At 48.1% G+C, this 21935-nt stretch overlaps 1 protein-coding gene across 1 annotated transcript; it reads left to right on the top strand.

Annotated features, from left to right (window-relative positions):
• The first annotated feature begins 270 nt into the window (after positions 1–270).
• On the top strand, positions 271–3253 carry LOC125522873 (ACT domain-containing protein ACR4). Its single transcript, XM_048687920.2, has 7 exons — positions 271–618; positions 725–770; positions 882–996; positions 1138–1205; positions 1351–1971; positions 2385–2489; positions 2615–3253. The coding sequence occupies exons 1-7, from the start codon at positions 542–544 to the stop codon at positions 2963–2965; spliced, it is 1383 nt and encodes a 460-aa protein (XP_048543877.1). The 5' UTR covers positions 271–541; the 3' UTR covers positions 2966–3253.
• The last annotated feature ends 18682 nt before the right edge of the window (positions 3254–21935 follow it).

Here is a 21935-nt window from a genome sequence, read left to right as displayed (position 1 = left end):
TTTCGCTCAGTTGGTTGAAACACTACTTGAAATGTATAGGGGTAGCATAACATTGAATGACCGGTTTCCGTATCTATATCCGTGGACAGATGTTATGTCCGGTTTATGGGTCAGGGTTGGAAATGCGCCGGCAAGCAAGCATGTCAAATATGGCCAGGCACAGAAACAGAGCCTCCCCATTGGGATGATCTTTTCGCCCAAACATCCCCCTTTAAACCGGCGAAGGGACACCAACTAAAACCACAGGCTCTGCCGGTCTGCCCATACACAACTACAAGAAAAGAGAACACAAATCCACAAGTAGCCATGTCCTCTCTCTATCTCCCCCGTAAGTCCATAAACAAATATATATATATATATACTATGACTAGGTGAGCTGCTTCAGCCTTGAGAGTACAAACAGCAACAGGGGAGGAGGAAGAGGAGGAGGGGCACCACCACCACAAGTACACTCAGATTGGGGGCGCAAAGGAGAAAGTATCCCTTTTGCCTCACCACCTTCTTCCTCTTGTGCAAGCAAGAAAACAAGGGGTCTTGAACAATGATGGCCTGTGGGTCTCGAAGCAACGAGATAGTGGACGAGTTCGAGAAGCTGGTCATCAAGATGAACCCTCCAAGGTTTCTCTCCTTCCTCGCAACCCCATGTTCTTCCTCCTTTCTGCCCCCTTTGACCTGTGTCCCTTGTTAACTGTGCTGCTGCTCCTTGGCCTTTGGGAACTTGCAGGGTCACCGTGGATAATACCTCCGACATGACTGCAACCTTGGTCAAGGTACAGACACAGCTCCGGAGCCCTGCTCTGTTCTTGGTTCCTGCTGCAAATTCTGTGCCGACATTTCTTTTCCTTGCATAATTATTTCTCACGCCCGGTTTTTTTGCGCAGGTTGACAGCGCGAACAAGTATGGGACCTTGCTAGAGGTTGTCCAGGTGCTGACCGATCTGAAGCTGACCATAAACCGGGCCTACATTTCCTCTGATGGGGAGTGGTTCATGGATGGTGAGCAGGGCCTTTTTTCACTTGCAGCATCCCTGTCTTGGAAAGATTAAGGAGGAAGCTAGCGTGGCTTTCTGCTTTCGATTTGGGCGTAAATCTTTCCGTCTTTTCCAATCTTGATGATGAGGCTCCACCTTTGTGCAGTGTTCCATGTCGTGGATGAGGAAGGGAATAAGCTTTATGACGGCCAAGTCATCGACAGAATTGAGCAGGTAAAGTACTACAAAGAATCCCAGCCTGTGCAGCTGCCTGCGGATTAATGGTTTCCCTGGCAAAGGCAGAGCAGAGTGCAGAGCAATGTGTGAGCTCATTGCAGTTCGGGATCGGCGGTGTGATATAGGAACGTGTTGATTGCAGTCTCTCGGAGCCGGGTCGCTCAGCTTCCGCGGCACGGACCGGTGCGTCGGCGTCGAGGCGGAGGCGGAGGCGGCGCAGACGGTGATCGAGCTGATCGGGCGGGACCGGCCGGGCCTCCTGTCGGAGGTGTTCGCGGTGCTCACCAACCTCAACTGCAACATCGCGGCGTCCGAGGTGTGGACGCACGACGGCCGCATGGCGGCGCTCATGTACGTGACGGACGCCGAGACCGGCGGCGGCATCGAGGAGCCCGAGCGTCTGGACACGGTGAAGCGGCTGCTCCGGCACGTGCTGCGCGGCAGCAGCCGGGACAAGAAGGCCGCCCGGGCCGCCATCTCGGCGCGTGCCGCGGCGCCGCACGCCCAGCGGCGCCTGCACCAGATGATGCACGCCGACCGGGGCGCCCACCGCGCCGACGGCGGCGACGGCGACGCGGCGGCCGACGACCGGAGCCTGCCGGTGGTGGTGGTGGAGGATTGCGCCGAGAGGGGGTACACGCTGGTGAACGTGCGGTGCCGCGACCGGCCGAAGCTGCTGTTCGACACGGTGTGCACCCTCACCGACATGCAGTACCTCGTCTTCCACGGCACCGTCATCGCCGAGGGCTCCGAGGCCTACCAGGTGCGCGCGTTTTTCCCTTCTCCTCTCCCTGATGAGACTGTGTGCATGAGTCGATGCATCTTTCTTTCCCTGCCAGTGCCACTCTCCAGTCTCCAGTCCAGTGCACAGCATTTTCACCGGTTCCGATGCTCCTCGCATCGCATTTCTTTGACCGGCAGTACACGCTAGTGGTACTGGAGAGCCGAGCAGAGAGCAGAGATGCCTCTGCTTGTTAGATCTTGGCATGTGACGAGGGAAGGATGGAGATCCTACCTAGTTTTGCGTGAGCTTGACTGACTGACCAAACAGCTCCTTTCGTTCCTATACGCAACAAACAACGAGAAGAAAATGCATTTACAGGAGTATCTTTCTTAACGTACGGGCAGAATGGAAAAGACAGACACATGCTCATCATCGTTCCTCCGCTCCTGCAGGAGTATTACATCAGGCACCTCGACGACGGCGCCGCCGCCTCCGACCAAGACCGGGAGCAGCTCCGCCGCTGCCTCGAGGCCGCCATCCAACGCCGTAACACAGAGGTACACATCATCATCATCATATGCATTCGGTTCGGACACAAAAAACATTCTTACTGGACCGAGCTGCACCGCACTGCGAGACGAGAAGTGCTACGCACAGCATGTGACGCGTTTGCACTTGGCAGGGGCTTGGGCTGGAGCTGTGCTGCGAGGACAGGGTGGGGCTGCTGTCGGACGTGACGCGTATATTCCGGGAGCACGGGCTGTCGGTCACGCACGCCGAGGTGGCGACGCGCGGGGAGCGGGCGGCCAACGTCTTCTACGTGGTGACCGCGTCGGGGATGCCCGTGCAGGCGCAGGCCGTGGAGGCCGTCCGGGCGGAGATCGGCGACGAGATCCTCCTGGTCAAGGAGGACGCCGCCGCGCCCAAGTCGCCCCCGGGCCGCGACGGCGGCGGTCGCTCGCTCGGAAACATGATCCGGTCCCGCTCCGAGAAGTTCCTCTACAACCTCGGCCTCATCAGGTCATGCTCTTAGAGCGGCTGCATGGACCTACCTACCACCTAGCTCCGGTCGATCAGCTCATCAGGTCATGCTCTTAGTCTTAGAGGAGCATGGATGGACCTACCTACCTAGCTCAGGGTTGCAGTGCTGTAGTACGTAGCTACTAGCTAGCTAAGCTAAGTACGTAGCTAGGCTAGGGCGCGGCTCCTTTGTTAACCATCCTTGTCAACTTCTTGGGTGAAAAGGAACGTGCATGTTTCGTCGCCAATCAGTAGCAGTGTAAATATTCTCAATCTTGTCGTTCTTCTTCATCATTTGCCATATCTTGCGTCTCTGGATTGCTTGTGTCCGAGATGGACTGTCCGCGTCAGCATCGACGTGGGAAGCTAAGTTAACCACGAATCACGAGATGTGGAAATTGACCTGCGACGTATACGAAGTATACGAAGACACGAACAAGGTGCGATCGAGGTCCTTGTGCGAAAGCTTAAAGCAAGCGGGGTTCGTTATAATATACGCATGCACTTGGGACGGTCTAGGTGGTGTCAAAACAAAGGATGCTTAGCCATGCCGAAGCAAACAGATGAGTACTGTGATTCAACTGCAAATCATGTACGGCGTCTTGGTTTCTTCCCGTTCAATGTTAAAACACTGGTACTACTAGTACTTTAATTAATCTTGTACCTTTCATCAATGCGTGCGTATGCTCGTCGGCTCGTGAGGCGCTGCTAGACCACTGAGGTTCACTTTCTCATCACGTGCGCCTCGCAGAAGAGAAGGTGAGTTAATTCAACTGCCGTTCCCGATCGGTACCACCTCCGTGGCTCCGTAGCAAAGCTACAAGCATGGACACCAAGGAATGAATGCATGCACACGAGACGTACATGGCTCAGCAGCCATGGCAGAAGCGCGTCGTTCAAAGATTCAAACCGGAGTCAGTGTGTGTATGTGTTCTCCCGACGAACTGCAGTAACACAGTGACACTAGGAGGGAGAGGGAGAGAGAGTGAGAGAACAGTAGTAGCTGGTTTGTTTTCATGAGACGAAGAAAAAGGGCTGAGACGCCGAGCTCGATCCAGCTCTTGGAGTTTCCAAGGAGCAGGGCACAGGAGCGCTGGCGCGGCTCATACGGAGGCACAGCAAGGGCACGTGATTCACACTGTTGGCAGCCCCCCAAACCGAACAGTTTGCTCCTGTAGGGGCTAGTGCTAAACCTCTGAGCTGAGGCCAGGCGACAAAACCTTCACTGCCGCCGCGGCCCCAGCCTCGCCACCACCTTTTCATGGCGCGCGGGAACCGCACAGGTTTTGCGCTGCGCGGCCCTCTCTTTTTCTTTCGGTAACAAGAAACGCCGGTGGTGGTGGTGGTGGCTGACTCGACACGCGACACAAAGGTGTCTCGCTGCTGCCCTTTCCGGTGGCAAGGCGAGGCAGCCTTTGCGTTCCCGGCACACTCTCTTGATCCGACCCCGACTAGGCTCGGCTTTGGTTAGCTAGGGAATTGCTTCATTGGTTAGTGCTGTCTGTCGTGGTCTAGGCAAGGCTTAGTTCGCATGGTTTGGGACAGAGTTAAGCAAAGGTGATCATGACATGATGACAAGGTGATAAAAGGAAAAGGGGGTTTGGTTACACAAGGTGGTAAAGCGGCAGACCAGCAGTTGCCTGCACGACTGGGTTTTGGGACACAAGGTGCGATCTCAAGGAAAGGGCGCAAAAGGTGGTGTCCCTTGTTAATTCCCTGCACGTCATGGTCTTGCTTGCTTTCTACAGCACCTCCCACGTTCTTATCATCGAAATATCACGTGGCATTCGCGGGAATTTTTTTTGCTTGGCGCTTATAAAAAGACAAAGCATTTGAACCTCTTGTTCGTGTCTCCAGCAAGAAAAGAAAAAAGAAAAGGAACTCACTGCTGCCAGCAGACACGCAGTCTCTCCCCGAGTGGCGAAGGCATGAACGATTTTTAGGTGTGACGAAGTTTACCTAGGGCGTGTTTGGTTACATTGTCGATTCAGCTTAGCCCGGTGAGTCTGGCTCTATTGAGTCTGGCTCTATTGAGCCGGTTTGAAGGGATACAGGCCAAAAAAAATCACATGCACATAGTTTGGTTGCCTGCATGCCTCTAGTTGCATGAGACAACCATTTTTGACCCAGCGTTTGGTTGCCTGCATGCCCCTAGTTGCATGAGACAACCATTTTTTACCCAGCGTTTGGTTGCCCGCATTGCATTAGGTGCACATATGACATGGTGTTTGGTTGCAACCTGCATAAGGTGTTGTCACCACTTCTAACTAGTGGTGACCTTACCACACACAATCTGAACATAGTGCCACCTAGTTAAACAAATGACAGTTCATTGTAACTACAATCAAATGACGGATCAAATTATTAAGAGCCATTGGCTAAATAGGGGATAGTTCATCGGTGTTGCTGCTTCATCTTCCTCTTCTGCTTCTGCTTCTGCTTCTTCTTCTTCCTCTTCTTCTGTGCTTCTGCTGCTGCTGTTTCTTCTTCCTCTTCTTCAAATCTCGCACTGACCTCTGTTAAGCCACATTGCCTCTGCCCACTCCAACTTTTTGTTCTTCCAAGCGTCATTGTCAAATGCCTCCACACCATGGCCAGAGCTAACAACATCGTCAGGCTCGGCCTCTTCCTCCTCAGGCACGTGTTCATCAAAGCCCCACTGGAGGATCCAGTTATGCAGAATGCAACAAGTAAGAACTAGCTTAACCTGAGTGGAGTATGGATGGAATGGCTTCTGATCCAGGATCTTAAACCTATTCTTCAGAGCTCCAAATGCCCTCTCAATAGTTACTCTAAGGCTGGAGTGTCTGAGATTAAACAGCTCCTGTGCAGTCCTAGGAAAGTTCCTACCAGAGAACTCGTTGAGATGATACCTTGTTTTTCTGAAGGGTGGAAGAATACCCGGCCGACATGCATAGCCAGCATCTCCAAGGTAGAACTTGCCGTCGGGGATGTTGATCCCATCAGGTCGACTCATGCTGTCAGTGAGAATGTTTGCATCATGCGCTGACCCCTCCCAGCCAGCCAGCACATATGTGAACTTCAGATCAAAGTCAACATCAGCAAGCACATTCTGGCTTGTGTAGTGCTTCCTCCCCCTGTATGCTGCAGACTGTGACCTAGAAACTCTGGCAGTGACATGAGTATCATCTATTGCCCCAATGCAGTCCTGAAAATGGCATCGGTAGCATGTGTTAGTGCTGAACTTGAACAATACAAGCATATCAAACCATGAAAAGTGTATATTGTCAATGCTCACCTTGAAGTATGGATACCATCTTGGGCTTCCACGAATTTGGGGTGGAGTCTGGCCAGATGGTCTCCTGATCATCTCTCCGCTAAGCTCCCCAACAGCAAAAAGCACCTGCTTGAAGTACCTAGAGATGGTCTCCATTGATCTCCTGAACGTGTCGTGAATGGCCCTGAACCTCTGGTTATGGCCAACAACATGGAGGAACATGGCCACTTTCTCTTCGACACTGGTGTTGATGCTATCTTGTAATAGGCCCCTGCTCCTTTTAAATGGTGCTCTTTTCATTCTAAGCATCGATAGAGCCTCGACGTCATTCCAGTTGTAGATGTAGTTCAGATTTTGGATCCTCTCCTGTTCCCGAGGAAATAATGGACCATAGCGGATCAATGGTCTCCTAGCACGACGAACAGCTCTTTGGTGCATGAACATGACCCATGCTTGAATCACACTAATCGGTGCTACTGCCTGGATTATCAGCCTCATCCGTGCGTCCATAACCTAGTCGACATCGACGGTTCGTTCAGTGGGAAATCGATCCTACACCTAGCTTAAAGGCCTAACCACTGAGCTAACAAAGGGGAAGGGGGTGCTGCTTACTGGCATCGGAGATAAGGACGGCGTAGGGGGAGCCATGGCACAGAGTAGGTCGACCAGACGGTGGCCAACAACAAGGGGAGCACCAGATCCGCCGTAAACGCCGCCGCCTCTTCCGCCGTCGCCGATGGTGAGGTAGTAGGGAAGAAAGGGGGGCAGTGGCAATGGGTGAGCGAGTGAAAGGGGGTGAGGCTAATTTGGCGCCGGGACGGCGCGCCAGATTTCCATCTCCCGCCATCCCCCCTCGCCCGCGCCTCGCTCCCGCCCGTGCGACCTCGCGCCGCACTCAGCCTGGCTCGCGAGAAACTGCCAATCCGAGGGTTTCCAGCGAGCCAGGCTCTGGGCTGCTTTGAGAAGCGTGCGATGCAGGCCCAACAGGAAAACCAGGCAACCAAACAGGCCTCTTCCTTCCCGCGCGGGCCTGGTTGGGCTCGGTGCGGGCAACCAAACACACCCCTAGTATACCGCTCAGTACAGATCCTACGCTATTACCAAGTGTGTACGACAATTCCTAGGTATGCCACACGCCAAACCTTGGTAGATTGATGGCTCCATCACTGCCTCCCCACTCCCCTCGCCGTCACCTGCAGTGCCCTCGGTCAAAGCCCTCGTTGTGATCTGGACGACGATGGGGATTCTTTATACCTCGCGTGACTATGATGTGTCGGCTCTGAACGACCCAACACTGTCGGTGGAGCTCAGGATCCCGAGCGGTGGCCCGTGATCTTCTGGCGACTAGGACAGTCACAGTGGTTGTGTGGAAACCATAGCTTGAGGAGAATCTATTTGTGGTCTCACGATGCTCAACTAGGACTGTGAGGTGTGTGCCATCTCCGGCGACAAGCGGCGCACCATCTGGTCGCGGAGGCGTGTACGGGGTCTTGGAGGCTGGCCTTTGTGGGATGTTGCGCGCATTGTCACTAGATCTCCCTTGGCCAAGCTCGATTTGGATCCCGTGAGGGCTCAACTGTGTGCAGCTCTTCGTCTCCGCGAGGTGTTGGTGGCGGTGGAGAGGCTGCTTAGCCTGGTTCCTCCAACTCTGGTGGTGTGGCTGGTGGGTTGCGGGTGTGATGTGTGTCTCGTCTAGTGTTGCGGCGGGAATGTTTTAGCAATCTAGGGGGTTGTTCTTGCTTAGGCGGATACTGCATTGCCAACGCCCGTGGACGCCGCTACCCTTCTTGGAGGCATCTTTGCACTGTGGTCCTTCTAGAAGGCATTTTATTAGTAGTCAACATGTTAACGTGACCGATAATACCTTGTTGGAGGGATGTTGGGTGGAAACCCTGGATTTGCTGGTGCAGTGTGTTGTTTTGGCAAGGACGAGGGGCAAGGATTGCAGCAACAGGTTATGATGGGGTGCGAGTGAGTTGTCAATTAGTTTCTTCTCACTTCAGTGGTTTTATTCCTTCACCATGTTGTCCTGGAGGAGCTTGGGTTGTGAGGATGGCAGGTCATGGGTGTTTTGTTGCGGGGTCTGTGCGTCACGGGTAAGCGTTTGTATCCTGCAGTGTTTGAAGGAAATATGCCCTAGAGGCAATAATAAAGTTGTTATTTATATTTCCTTATATCATGATAAAGGTTTATTATTCATGCTATAATTGTATTGACCGGAAACTTAGTACATGTGTGAATACATAGAAAAACAGAATGTCACTAGTATGCCTCGACTTGACTAGCTCGTTGAATCAATGATGATTATGTTTCCTAAACATAGACATGAATTTGTCATTTGATTAACGGGATCACATCATTAGAGAATGATGTGATTGACTTGACCCATCTGTTAGCTTAGCATGATGATCGTTTAGTTTGTTGCTATTGCTTTCTCCATAACTTATACATGTTCCTATGACTATGAGATCATGCAACTCCCGAATACCGGAGGAACACTTAGTATGCTATCAAACGTCACAACGTAACTGGGTGACTATAAAGATGCTCTACAAGTGTCTCCGATGGTGTTTGTTGAGTTGGCATAGATCGAGAATAGGATTTGTCACTCCGTGTATCGGAGAGGTATCTCTGGGCCCTCTCGGTAATGCACATCACTATAGGCCATGCAAGCAATGTGACTAATGAGTTAGTTGCGGGATGATGCATTACGAAACGAGTAAAAAGACTTGCCAGTAACGAGATTGAACTAGGTATTGAGATACCGACGATCGAATCTCGGGCAAGTAACATACCGATGACAAAGGGAACAACGTATATCGTTATGCAGTTTGATCGATAAAGATCTTTGTAGAATATGTGGGAGCCAATATGAACATCCAGGTTCCGCTATTGGTTATTGATCGGAGACGCGTCTCGGTCATGTCTGCATAGTTCTCGAACCCGTAGGGTCCGCACGCTTAACATTCAGTGACGATCGATATTATGAGTTTATGTGTTTTGATGAACCGAAGGTAGTTTGGAGTCCCGGATATGATCACGTACATTAAGAGGAGTCTCGAAATGGTCGAGATATAAAGATTGATATATTGGATGACTATATTCGGACACCGGATGAGTTCCGGGGGTCACCGGATAATTATCGGAGTGCTGGGGGGTTATCGGAACCCCCGGGGGGAACTAATGGGCCACATGGGCCTTAGTGGAGAGAGAGAGAGAGGGTCGGCCAAGGCAGGGCCGCGCACCCCCTCCCCTCTAGTCCGAATTGGCCTAGGGAAGGGGGGCCGGCGCCCCCCCTTTCTTTCTCTTCTCTCCCTCTCCTTCCTTCCCCATTCCTCCTCCTAGTAGGACTAGGAAAGGGGAGTCCTACTCCTACTAGGAGGAGGACTCCTCCTCTCCTGGCGCGCCCCAAGGGCGGCCGGCCTCCCCCTTGCTCCTTTATATACGGGGGCAGGGGGCACCCTAGAACACACAAGTTGATCACTGATCCCTTAGTCGTGTGCGGTGCCCCCCTCCACCATAATCCACCTCGGTCATATCATCGTAGTGCTTAGGCGAAGCCCTGCGATGGTAGCTTCATCATCACCGTCATCACGCCGTCATGCTGACGAAGCTCTCCATCGACACTCAGCTGGATCGAGAGTTCATGGGAAGTCGCCGAGCCGTACGTGTGCAGATCGCGGAGGTGCCGTACTTTTGGTACTAGGATCGGTCGGATCATGAAGGCGTATGACTACATCAACCGCGTTGTCATAACACTTCTTCTTACGGTCTACGAGGGTCCGTGGACAACACTCTTCCCCTCTCATTGCTATGCATCACCATGATAGATCTTGCGTGTGCGTAGGAATTTTTTTAAATTACTGCGTTCCCCAATAGTGGCATCCGAGCCAGGTCTATGCGTAGATGTTATATGCACGAGTAGAACACAAAGGAGTTGTGGGCGTGGGTATATACATATTGCTTGCCGTCACTAGTTGATTCTTCATTCAGCGGTATTGTTGGATGAAGTGGTCCAGACCGACATTACGCGTACGCTTACGTGAGACTGGTTCTACCGACGTGCTTCGCACACAGGTGGCTGGTGGGTATCAGTTTCTCCAACTTTAGTTGAATCGGATTCAATGAACAGGGTTCTTTCTGAAGATCAAAAAGCAATCACTATACTGCGTTGTGGTTTTTGATGTGTAGGTAAGAACGGTTCTTGCTCAGCCCGTAGCAGCCACGTAAAACTTGCAACAACAAAGTAGAGGACGTCTAACTTGTTTTTGCAGGGCATGTTGTGATGTGGTATGGTCAAGAAATGATGCTAAATTTTATTGTATGAGATGATCATGTTTTATAACACAGTTATCGGCAACTGGCAGGAGTCACATGGTTGTCGCTTTATTGTATGAAATGCAATTGCCATGTAATTGCTTTACTTTATCACTAAGCGGTAGCGATAGTCATAGAAGCAATAGTTGGCGAGACGACAACGATGCTTCGATGGATATCAAGGTGTCAAGCCAGTGACGATGGTGATCATGACAGTGCTTTGGAGATGGAGATCAAAGGCACAAGATGATGATGGCCATATCATATCACTTATATTGATTGCATTTGATGTTTATCCTTTATGCATCTTATTGTGCTTAGTTCGGAGGTAGCATTATAAGATGATCTCTCACTAAATTTCAAGGTATAAGTGTTCTCCCTGAGTATGCACCATTGCTACAGTTCGTCGTGCCGATACACCACGTGATAATCGAGTGTGATAAGCTCTACGTTCACATACAACGGGTGCAAGCCAGTTTTGCACACACAGAATACTCGGGTTAAACTTGACGAGCCTAGCATATGCAGATATGGCCTCGGAACACTGAGACCGAAAGGTCGAGCATGAATCATATAGTAGATATGATCAACATAGTGATGTTCACCATTGAAAACTACTCCATCTCACGTGATGGTCGAACATGGTTTCATTGATATAGATCACGTGATCACTTAGATGATTAGAGAAATGTCTATCTAAGTGGGAGTTCTTAAGAAATTTGATCAATTAAACTTTAATTAATCATGAACTTAGTACCTGATAGTATTTTGCATGTCTATGTTGTTGTAGATAGATGGCCTGTGCTGTTGTTCCATTGAATTTTAATGTGTTCCTAGAAAAAGCTAAGTTGAAAGATTATGGTAGCAACTACACAGACTGGGTCCGTAACTTGAGGATTATCCTCATTGCTGCATAGAAGAATTACGTCCTGGAAGCACCACTAGGTGACAAACCTGCTGCATGAGCAACGCTAGATGTTGTGAACACCTGGCAGAGCAAAGCTGATGACTACTTGATAGCTCAGTGTGCCATGCTTTACGGCTTAGAATTGGGACTTCAACGACGTTTTGAATGTCATGGAGCATATGAGGTGTTCCAGGAGTTGAAGTTAATATTTCAAGCAAATGCCTGGATTGAGAGATATGAAGCCTCCAATAAGTTCTACAGCTGCAAAATGGAGGAGAACAGTTTTGTCAGTGAACATATACTTAGAATGTCTGGGTATCACAACCACTTGACTCAGCTGGGAGTTAATCTTCCTGATGATAGTGTCATTGACAGAGTTCTTCAATCACTGCCACCAAGCTACAAAGAGCTTCATGATGAACTATAATATGCAAGGAATGGATAAGACGATTCCTGAGCTCTTCGCAATGCTAAAGGCTGTGGAGGTAGAAATCAAGAAGGAGCATCAAGTGTTGATGGTCAACAAGACCACAAGTTTCAAGAAAAAGGGTAAAGGGAAGAAGGGGAACTTCAAGAAGAACAGCAAGCCAGTTGCTGCTCAAGTGAAGAGACCCAAATCTGGACCTAAGCCTGAGACTGAGTGCTTCTACTGCAAAGGGACTGGTCACTGGAAGCGGAACTGTCCCAAGTATTTGGCGGAGAAGAAGGATGGCAGAGTGAAAGGTATATTTGATATACATGTTACTGATGTGTACCTTACTAATACTCGCAGTAGTGCCTGCGTATTTGATACTAGTTCAGTTGCTAACATTTGCAACTCGAAACAAGGGCTATGGATTAAGCGAAGATTGGCTAAGGACGAGGTGACGATGCGCGTGGGAAATGGTTCCAAACTCGATGTGATCGTCGTCGACACGCTACCTCTACATCTACCTTCGGGATTAGTTTTAGACCTAAATAATTGTTGTTTGGTTCCAGCGTTGAGCATGAACATTATATCTGGATCTTATTGGATGCGAGACAGTTATTCATTTAAATCAGAGAATAATGGTTGTTCTATTTATATGAGTAATATCTTTTATGGTCATGCACCCTTGATGAGTGGTCTATTTTTACTAAATCTTGATAGTAGTGATACACATGTTCATAGTATTGAAGACAAAAGATGTAGAGTTGATAATGATAGTGCAACTTATTTGTGGCACTGCCGTTTGGGTCCTATTAGTGTAAAGCGCATGAAGAAACTCCATTCAGATGGACTTCTAGAATCACTTGATTATGAATCACTTGGTTCTTGCGAACCATGCCTCATGGGCAAGATAACCAAAACTCCGTTCTCCGGAACAATGGAGCGAGCAAAAGAGTTATTGGAAATCATACATACTGATGTATGTGGTCCAATGAACATTGAGGCTCGTGGCGGATATCGTTATTTTCTCACCTTCACAGATGATTTGAGAAGATATGGGTATATCTACTTAATGAAACATAAGTCTGAAACATTTGAAAAGTTCAAAGAATTTCAGAGTGAAGTGGAAAATCATCGTAACAAGAAAATAAAGTTTCTATGATCTGATCGTGGAGGAGAATATTTGAGTTACGAGTTTGGTCTTCATTTGAAACAATGCGAAATAGTTCCGCAACTCACGCCACCCAGAACACCATAGCGTAATGGTGTGTCTAAACGTCGTAATCGTACTTTACTAGATATGGTGCGATCTATGATGTCTCTTACTGACTTACCGCTATCGTTTTGGGGTTATGCTTTAGAGACGGCTGCATTCACATTAAATAGGGCACCATCTAAATCCGTTGAGACGACACCTTATGAACTGTGGTTTGGCAAGAAACCCAAGTTGTCGTTTCTTAAAGTTTGGAGATGCGATGCTTATGTGGAAAAGCTTCAACCTGATAAGCTCGAACCCAAATCGGAGAAATGTGTCTTCATAGGATACCCAAAGGAGACTGTTGGGTACAGCTTCTATCACAGATCCGAAGGCAAGATATTCGTTGCTAAGAATGGATCATTTCTAGAGAAGGAGTTTCTCTCGAAAGAAGTGAGTGGGAGGAAAGTGGAACTTGATGAGGTAATTGTACCTGCTCCCTTATTGGAAAGTAGTTCATCACTGAAATCAGTTCCAGTGATTCCTACACCAGTAAGTGAGGAAGCTAATGATGATGATCATGAAACTTCTGATCAAGTTACTACCGAACCTCGTAGGTCAACCAGAGTGAGATCCGCACCAGACTGGTACGGTAATTTGTTCTGGATGTCATGTTACTTGACCATGACGAACCTACGAACTATGAGGAAGCGATGATGAGCCTAGATTCTGCAAAATGGCTTGAAGCCATGAAATCTGAGATGGGATCCATGTATGAGAACAAAGTATGGATTTTGGTTGACTTGCCCGATGATCGACAGGCCATAGAGAATAAATGGATCTTCAAGAAGAAGACTGACACTGACGGTAATGTTACTGTCTACAAAGCTCGACTTGTTGCAAAAGGTTTTCGACAAGTTCAAGGAGTTGACTATGATGAGACCTTCTCACCCGTAGCGATGCTTAAGTCCGTCCGAATCCTGTTGGCAATTGTCGCATTTTATGATTATGAAATTTGGCAAATGAATGTCAAAACTGCATTCCTTAATGGATAACTTAAAGAAGAGTTGTATATGATGCAACCAGAAGGTTTTGTCGATCCAAAAGGTGCTAACAAAGTGTGCAAGCTCCAGCGATCCATTTATGGACTGGTGCAAACCTCTCGGAGTTGGAATATACGCTTTGATAGTGTGATCAAAGCATATGGTTTTATATAGAATTTTGGAAAAGCCTGTATTTACAAGAAAGTGAGTGGGAGCTCTGTAGTATTTTTGATATTATATGTAGATGACATATTGTTGATCAGAAATGATACTTGAATAAGAATTTTTCAATGAAAGACCTTGATGAAGCTGCTTATATATTGGGCATCAAGATCTATAGAGATAGAACAATACGCTTAATTGGACTTTCACAAAGCACATACCTTGATAAAGTTTTGAAGAAGTTCAAAATGGATTAGGCAAAGAAAGGGTTCTTGCCTGTGTTACAAGGTGTGAAGTTGAGTCAGACTCAATGCCCGACCACTTCATACGATAGAGAGAAAATGAAACTCATTCCCTATGCTTAGCCATAGGTTCTATCATGTATGCAATGTTGTGTACTAGACCTGATGTGTGCCTTGCTATTATTTTAGCAGGGAGGTACCAAAGTAATCCAGGAGTGGATCACTGGACAGCGGTCAAGAACATTCTGAAATACCTGAAAAGGACTAAGGATATGTTTCTCATATATGGAGGTGACAAAGAGCTCGTCGTAAATGGTTATGTCGATGCAAGCTTTGACACTGATCCGGATGACTCTAAGTCACAAACCGGATACGTGCTTATATTAAATGGTGGAGCTGTTAGTTGGTGCAATTCCAAGTAGAGCGTCGTGGCGGGATCTACGTGTGAAGCGGAGTACATAACTGCTTCGGAAGCAGCAAATGAACGAGTCTAGATGAAGGAGTTCATATCCGATCTAGGTGTAATACCTAGTGCATCGGGTCCAATGAAAATCTTTTGTGACAATACTGGTGCAGTTGCCTTGGCAAAGGAATCCAGATTTCACAAGAGAACTAAGCCCATCAAGAGACGCTTCAATTCCATCCGCGATCAAGTCAAGGAGGGAGACGTAGAGATTTGCAACATACATACCGGATCTGAATGTTGCAGGCCCGTTGACTAAGCCTCTCTCACAAGCAAAACATAATCAGCACCAAGACTCCATGGGTGTTAGAATCATTACAATGTAATCTAGATTATTGACTCTAGTGAAATGGGAGACTGAAGGAAATATGCCCTAGAGGCAATAATAAAGTTGTTATTTATATTTCCTTATATCATGATAAATGTTTATTTTTCATGCTATAATTGTATTAACCGGAAACTTAGTACATGTGTTAATACATAGACAAACAGAATGTCACTAGTATGCCTCTACTTGACTAGCTTGTTGAATCAATGATGGTTATGTTTCCTAACCATAGACATGAAGTTGTCATTTGATTAACGGGATCACATCATTAGAGTTTGATGTGATTGACTTGACCCATCAGTTAGCTTAGCACGACGATCGTTTAGTTTGTTGCTATTGCTTTCTCCATAACTTAAACATGTTCCTATGACTATGAGATCATGCAACTCCCGAATATCGAAGGAACACTTAGTGTGCTATCACACGTCAAAACGTAACTGGGCGACCATAAAGTTACTCTACAGGTGTCTCCGATGGTGTTTGTTGAGTTGGCATAGATCGAGATTAGGATTTGTCACTTCGTGTATCGGAGAGGTATCTCTGGGCCCTCTCGGTAATGCACATCACTATAAGCCTTGCAAGCAACGTGACTAATGAGTTAGTTGTGGGATGATCCATTACGGAACGAGTAAAGTGACTTGCCAGTAACGAGATTGAACTAGGTATTGAGATACAAACGACCGAATCTCGGGCAAGTAACATACCAATGACAAAGGGAACAACATATATCATTGTGCGGTTTGACCGATAAAGATCTTCGTAGAATATGTGGGAGCCAATATGAACATCCAGGTTCCGCTATTGGTTATTGACCGGAGACGTGTCTCGGTAATGCCTACATCGTTCTCGAACCCGTAGGGTCCGCACGCCTAACGTTCGGTGACGATCGGTATTATGAGTTTATGTGTTTTGATGAACCGAAGGTAGTTCGGAGTCCCAGATATGATCATGGACATTACGAGGAGTCTCAAAATGGTCGAGACATAAAGATTGATATATTGGATGAGTATATTCGGACACTAGATGAGTTTCGGGGGTCTGATAATTATCGGAGTGCCGGGGGTTATCGGAACCCCCGGGGGGAACTAATGGGCCACATGGGCCTTAGTGGAGAGAGAGAGGGCCGGCCAAGGCAGGGCCGCGCGCCCCTCCCCTATAGTCCGAATTGGACTAGGGAAGGGGGCGGCGCCCCCCTTTCCTTCTCTTCTCTCCCTCTCCTTCCTTCCCCCTTCCTCCTCCTAGTAGGACTAGGAAAGGGGAGTCCTACTCCTACTAGGAGGAGGACGCTCCTCTCCTGGCGCGCCCCAACGGCTGGCCGGCCTCCCCTTGCTCCTTTATATACGGGGGCAGGGGGCACCCTGGAACACACAAGTTGATCATTGATCCCTTAGACGTGTGCGGTGCCCCCTCCACCATAATCCACCTCGGTCATATCATCGTAGTTCTTAGGCGAAGCCCTGCAATGGTAGCCTCATCATCACTGTAATCACGCCATCGTGCTAACAAAGCTCTCCCTCGACACTCAGCTGGATCGAGAGTTCGTGGGACGTCACCGAGCCGAACATGTGCGGATCGCAGAGGTGCCGTACTTTAGGTACTAGGATCGGTCGAATCGTGAAGACGTACGACTACACCAACCGCATTGTCATAAAGCTTCCTCTTACGGTCTACGAGGGTACATGGACAACACTCTTCCCCTCTCGTTGCTATGCATCACCATGATAGATCTTGCGTGTGCGTAGGAATTTTTTTGAAATTACTGCGTTCCCCAACAGTGTTTGTCGCCGGAGTTGGAGCACTCACAATGGTTGCCGACTATTTAGTATGGGTCATCATTGGTTATGGCGTGTGTTGTGTTTGTTGGCGGACGCCAAAGGTGAAGTCAGAGTTGTCAGCCGGAGGAGGAGAGATGACAACGACGTCCGATGGTAACCTCGATGGCGGTGTGTCTTCTAGATGGTGTGTTTGGGCTTCCATGATGACATTTGTGTGAGTGATTGTGAAAATTTTCATCCGCTATTTTTCAATTAACTAGGAAAATCTTGTCTTCTCTTCTTAATTAATAAAATATAAGACTAGAACCATACGCGCGCTTTGTAGGGCCGTCTACTTTCCTGCCTTTTATTTTTTTGGTTCTTAATTCACATATAGATTCTTTGTTTCTCTATTTGTGGGCCGAGTGTTGTTATTCAATTTTATGGGCATGTTGTGTTCTTTTCAAACCTTGCATGGCGAAATAAAATCCTAAAAGAATCTGCTACTTGTTCAGCCTCAAGCGAGCGAAAGATTGAATTTGAACCGTGTTGACAAAGAAAGGATGAAAGATGGAGAGGAAGGAGGAACCAGGAGTTGTGATACATATCTTGTGGACCATGGTGTGTTGAAGAAGGCGACCAGGTCCTGAAGACGGGGTCGTCCGTGTCGAGCGCCTCCGCTAGCCATGTCGACCTACCTCACCGCTTGCCCTTTCAGGCCCCGCGCGTTGCCTTCACTGGATGGTAATTGCCTCAACAAGAGAAGGGTAGAAAGATGGCGGAGAGATGGGCGGGGTGTCGGTGTCAAAACCGACGGATCTCAGGTAGGGGGTCCCGAACTGTGCGTCTAAGGCAGATGGTAACAGGAGGCAGGGGACACAATGTTTACCCAGGTTCGGGCCCTCTCGATGGAGGTAATACCCTACGTCTTGCTTGATTGATCTTGATGATATGAGTATTACAAGAGTTGATCTACCACGAGATCGTAGAGGCTAAACCCTATAAGCTAGCCTATGATTCTGATTGTTGTTGTCCTACGGACTAAACCCTCCGGTTTATATAGACACCGGAGGGGGCTAGGGTTATACAGAGTCGGTTACTAGGGAGGAGATCTACATATCCGAATTGCCAAGCTTGCATTTCCACGCAAAGGAGAGTCCCACCCGGACACGGGACGAAGTCTTCAGTCTTCTATCTTCATAGTCCAACAGTCCGGCCAAAGTATATAGTCCGGCTGTCCGAGGACCCCCTAATCCGGGACTCCCTTAGTAGCCCCTGAACCTGGCTTCAATGACGATGAGTCCAGCGCGCAGATTGTCTTCGGCATTGCAAGGCGGGTTCCTCCTCCGAATACTCCACAGAAGATTTTTGAACACAAGGGTCGTGTCCGGCTCTGCAAAACAAATTCCACATACTACCATAGAGAGTATAATATTTCCACAAATCTAATCTGCTGACAAATTTTCATAACGTGACATCACGCCATGGCCTGATCTTTATGCGAACCATTTTTCTCAACCAGCTACTACGCGTATTACGAGGCGGTTTTCTTGTCACGTCTCGTCAAAGCAGAGATCGTGTCCCCTTATCACGGGATTCTCATCAATACGGGTGTGGGTAACCCAACCGTGCCATCAATTGCAACGCTTGGGGAATAAGAGAGTTTACCAGGCAGGTGGGGAGGTGCATAGCTTCGTCCGCCCTTATAAAGGGACAAGGACTCCTCCTTTTCACCCACGCCTTCTTCTTCCCTGCCCATCCATTCTTGCGCACTCGAGCTCCAGCGCCCAAATCCGCATTTTCTCCGTAAAACCACTCCAAACATGTCCGGAGCGGGAGGCAAGTGGATGGTCTCCTCCGTTACGGAGGAGAACATTACGAAGCTCCGGGAAGCCGGATACCTGGCCGCAGACATCGCACATGGGCTCCCAGACGAGGGGCAGATCGTCCCTACTCCAAGACCCCATGAGAGGGTTGTATTCCTCCCCCACTTCGTCTGCGGGTTGGGATTTCCCCTCCACCCGTTCGTCTGTGGGCTCATGTTCTACTACGGGCTGGACTTCCATGATCTGGCCCCCAATTTCATCCTCAACATTTCAGCGTTTATCGTCGTGTGCGAGGCCTTCCTCCGCATCAAGCCCCACTTCGGCCTGTGGCTGAAGACCTTCAACGTGAAACCGAAGGTGGTGGTCGGCCAGCAAGCGGAGTGCGGAGGCGCCATGGTGGGCAAAATGCCTAATGTCACCTGGCTCGAGGGCTCCTATGTGGAGACCGTGAAGGGGTGGCAATCGGGGTGGTTCTACATGACCGAGCCATGCGACGCCAACTGGGCGGCGGCCCCCGAATTTCGATCCGGCATCCCCACGCGACTCACCTCCTGGAAAGAGAAGGGCCTATCCTGGAGTTCATCGGTGGAGCTCACTGTACTCCAAAACTGCGAAAGAAATATGATAAGCAAGAAAATCAAGCTCGTCAACATGGTCCAGGTCATGCTCTTTCGTCGGACCCTTCCGTGTCAAGGACGGGCATTCAATATGTGGGAGTTCAACCCAGCCAAGCACCAGACGCCGCGAGAGCTTTTTGACACGACGCACCAAGACGTCTGGAGGGTGCTATTCAAGGCCGCCGAGGTACCTCCTCCCCTTACCGAGGATCGCGGACTCAGCGCAAAGCGCCCTATGATACGTCTCCGTCGTATCTACTTTTCCAAACACTTTTGCCCTTGTTTTGGACTCTAACTTGCATGATTTGAATGGAACTAACCCGGACTGGCGCCACTTTCAACAGAATTGCCATGGTGTTATTTATGTGCAGAAACAAAAGTTATCGGAATGACCTGAAACTTCACGGAACATCTTTTTGGAAATAATAGAAAATCCTTGCAAAAGATGATGACCAGGGGGCCCACACCCTAGCCACGAGGGTGGGGGCGCGCCTGCCCCCCTGGGCGCACCCCCTACCTCGTGGGCCCCCTGGAGCTCCTCCGACCTCAACTCTAACTCTATATATTTGCTTTCGGGGAGAAAAAAATAAAGAAGAAGGATTCATCATGTTTTATGATACAGAGCCGCCGCCAAGCCCTAAAACCTCTCGGGAGGTCTAATCTGGAGTCCGTTCGGGGCTCCGGAGAGGGGAATCCGTCGTCATTGGCATCATTAGCCTTCCTCCATCACCAATTTCATGATGCTCACCGCCGTGCGTGAGTAATTCCATCGTAGGCTTGCTGGACGGTGATGGGTTGGATGAGATTTATCATGTAATTGAGTTCGTTTTGTTAGGGTTTGATCCCTAGTATCCACTATGTTCTGAGATTGATGTTGCTATGACTTTGCTATGCTTAATGCTTGTCACTAGGGCCCGAGTGCCATGATTTCAGATCTGAACCTATTATATTTTCATCAATATATGTGAGTTCTTGATCCTATCTTGCAAGTCTATAGTCACCTACTATGTGTTATGATCCGGCAACCCCGAAGTGACAATAATCGGGACCACTCCCGGTGATTTCCATAGTTTGAGGAGTTCATGTATTCACTATGTGTTAATGCTTTGGTCTGGTACTCTATTAAAAGGAGGCCTTAATATCCCTTAGTTTCCGCTAGGACCCCGCTGCCATGGGAGGGTAGGACAAAAGATGTCATGCAAGTTCTTTTCCATAAGCACGTATGACTATATTCGGAATACATGCCTACATTACATTGATGAACTGGAGCTAGTTCTGTGTCACCCTAGGTTATGACTGTTATATGATGAACCGCATCCGGCATAATTCTCTATCACCGATCCATTGCCTACGAGCTTTCCATATATTGTTCTTCGTTATTTACTTTTCCGTTGCTATTACTATCATCACTACAAAAAACCAAAAACATTACTTTTGTTATCATTACCTTTTGCTACCGTTACCACTACTAGCATATTACTTTGCTACTAAATACTTTGCTGCAGATATTAAGTTTCCAGGTGTGGTTGAATTGACAACTCAACTGCTAATACTTGAGAATATTCTTTGGCTCCCCTTGTGTCGAATCAATAAATTTGGGTCGAATACTCTACCCTCGAAAACTGTTGTGATCCCCTATACTTGTGGGTTATCAAGACTATTTTCTGGCGCCATTGCCGGGAAGCATAGCTCTATTCTTTGAGTCACTTGGGATTTATATCTGCTTATCATTATGAAGAACTTGAGAGATCCAAAAACCAAGATTTATCCCTCAACTACAAGGGGAGGTAAGGAACTGCCATCTAGCTCTGCACTTGATTCACCTTCTGTTTTGAGTAAGCTTGCGACACCTAAACCTACTTCTACTATTCATTCTGATATGTTGCATGTTATTAATGATGCCACTTCTGCTATGCATGATACTTATGATGAAACTACTTCTATGCTTGATACTACTATGCCACTTGGTGAATTTCTTGATGAACAACTTGCTAGGGTTAGAGAGAATGAAATTATTGAAACTGATAATATTGATGAAAGTGATGATGAACACCCTCCCCCTAATAAATATGAATTGCCTGTTGTTCCTGAGGGTTATGTTTTGGATGAAGAATCTGCTAGAGCTATTTTAGCTTGCAATGATAGAATTGATCTAAATAGTTTATTAGCTAAATGGAAGCAGCAATCCCTTAATGCTAGAATGAAACCTGACCCTGCTTTTGCTACTTCACCTATCTGTGTTACTGATAAGGATTATGAATTCTCTATTGATCCTGATATAATTACTTTGGTTGAGTCTGATCCTTTTTATGGCTATGAATCTGAAACTGTTGTGGCACATCTTACTAAATTAAATGATATAGCCACCCTATTCACTAAAGATGAGAGAACTCGCTAATTTTATATCCTTAAAATTTTCCATTCTCATTGAAGGGTGATGCTAAGATATGGTTTAATTCTCTTGATCCTGGTTGTGTGTGTA

Source organism: Triticum urartu, chromosome 7A, assembly GCF_056163025.1.
Source record: "Triticum urartu cultivar PI428250 chromosome 7A, HENAU_Tu73, whole genome shotgun sequence".
NCBI classification, from domain to species: Eukaryota; Viridiplantae; Streptophyta; class Magnoliopsida; order Poales; family Poaceae; genus Triticum; species Triticum urartu.
Note: the sequence above shows the minus strand (reverse complement) of the source record. Positions and strands in the feature narration are given on the sequence as shown.

Bases quoted from the DNA above. Each gene is read 5' to 3' on its own strand.
- LOC125522873 (XM_048687920.2), top strand. From the start codon at position 542: ATGATGGCCTGTGGGTCTCGAAGCAACGAGATAGTGGACGAGTTCGAG. The intron at 1,206-1,350 runs GTAAAGTACTAC...TGTTGATTGCAG, and splicing joins TCATCGACAGAATTGAGCAG to TCTCTCGGAGCCGGGTCGCT. The intron at 2,490-2,614 runs GTACACATCATC...TGCACTTGGCAG, and splicing joins TCCAACGCCGTAACACAGAG to GGGCTTGGGCTGGAGCTGTG.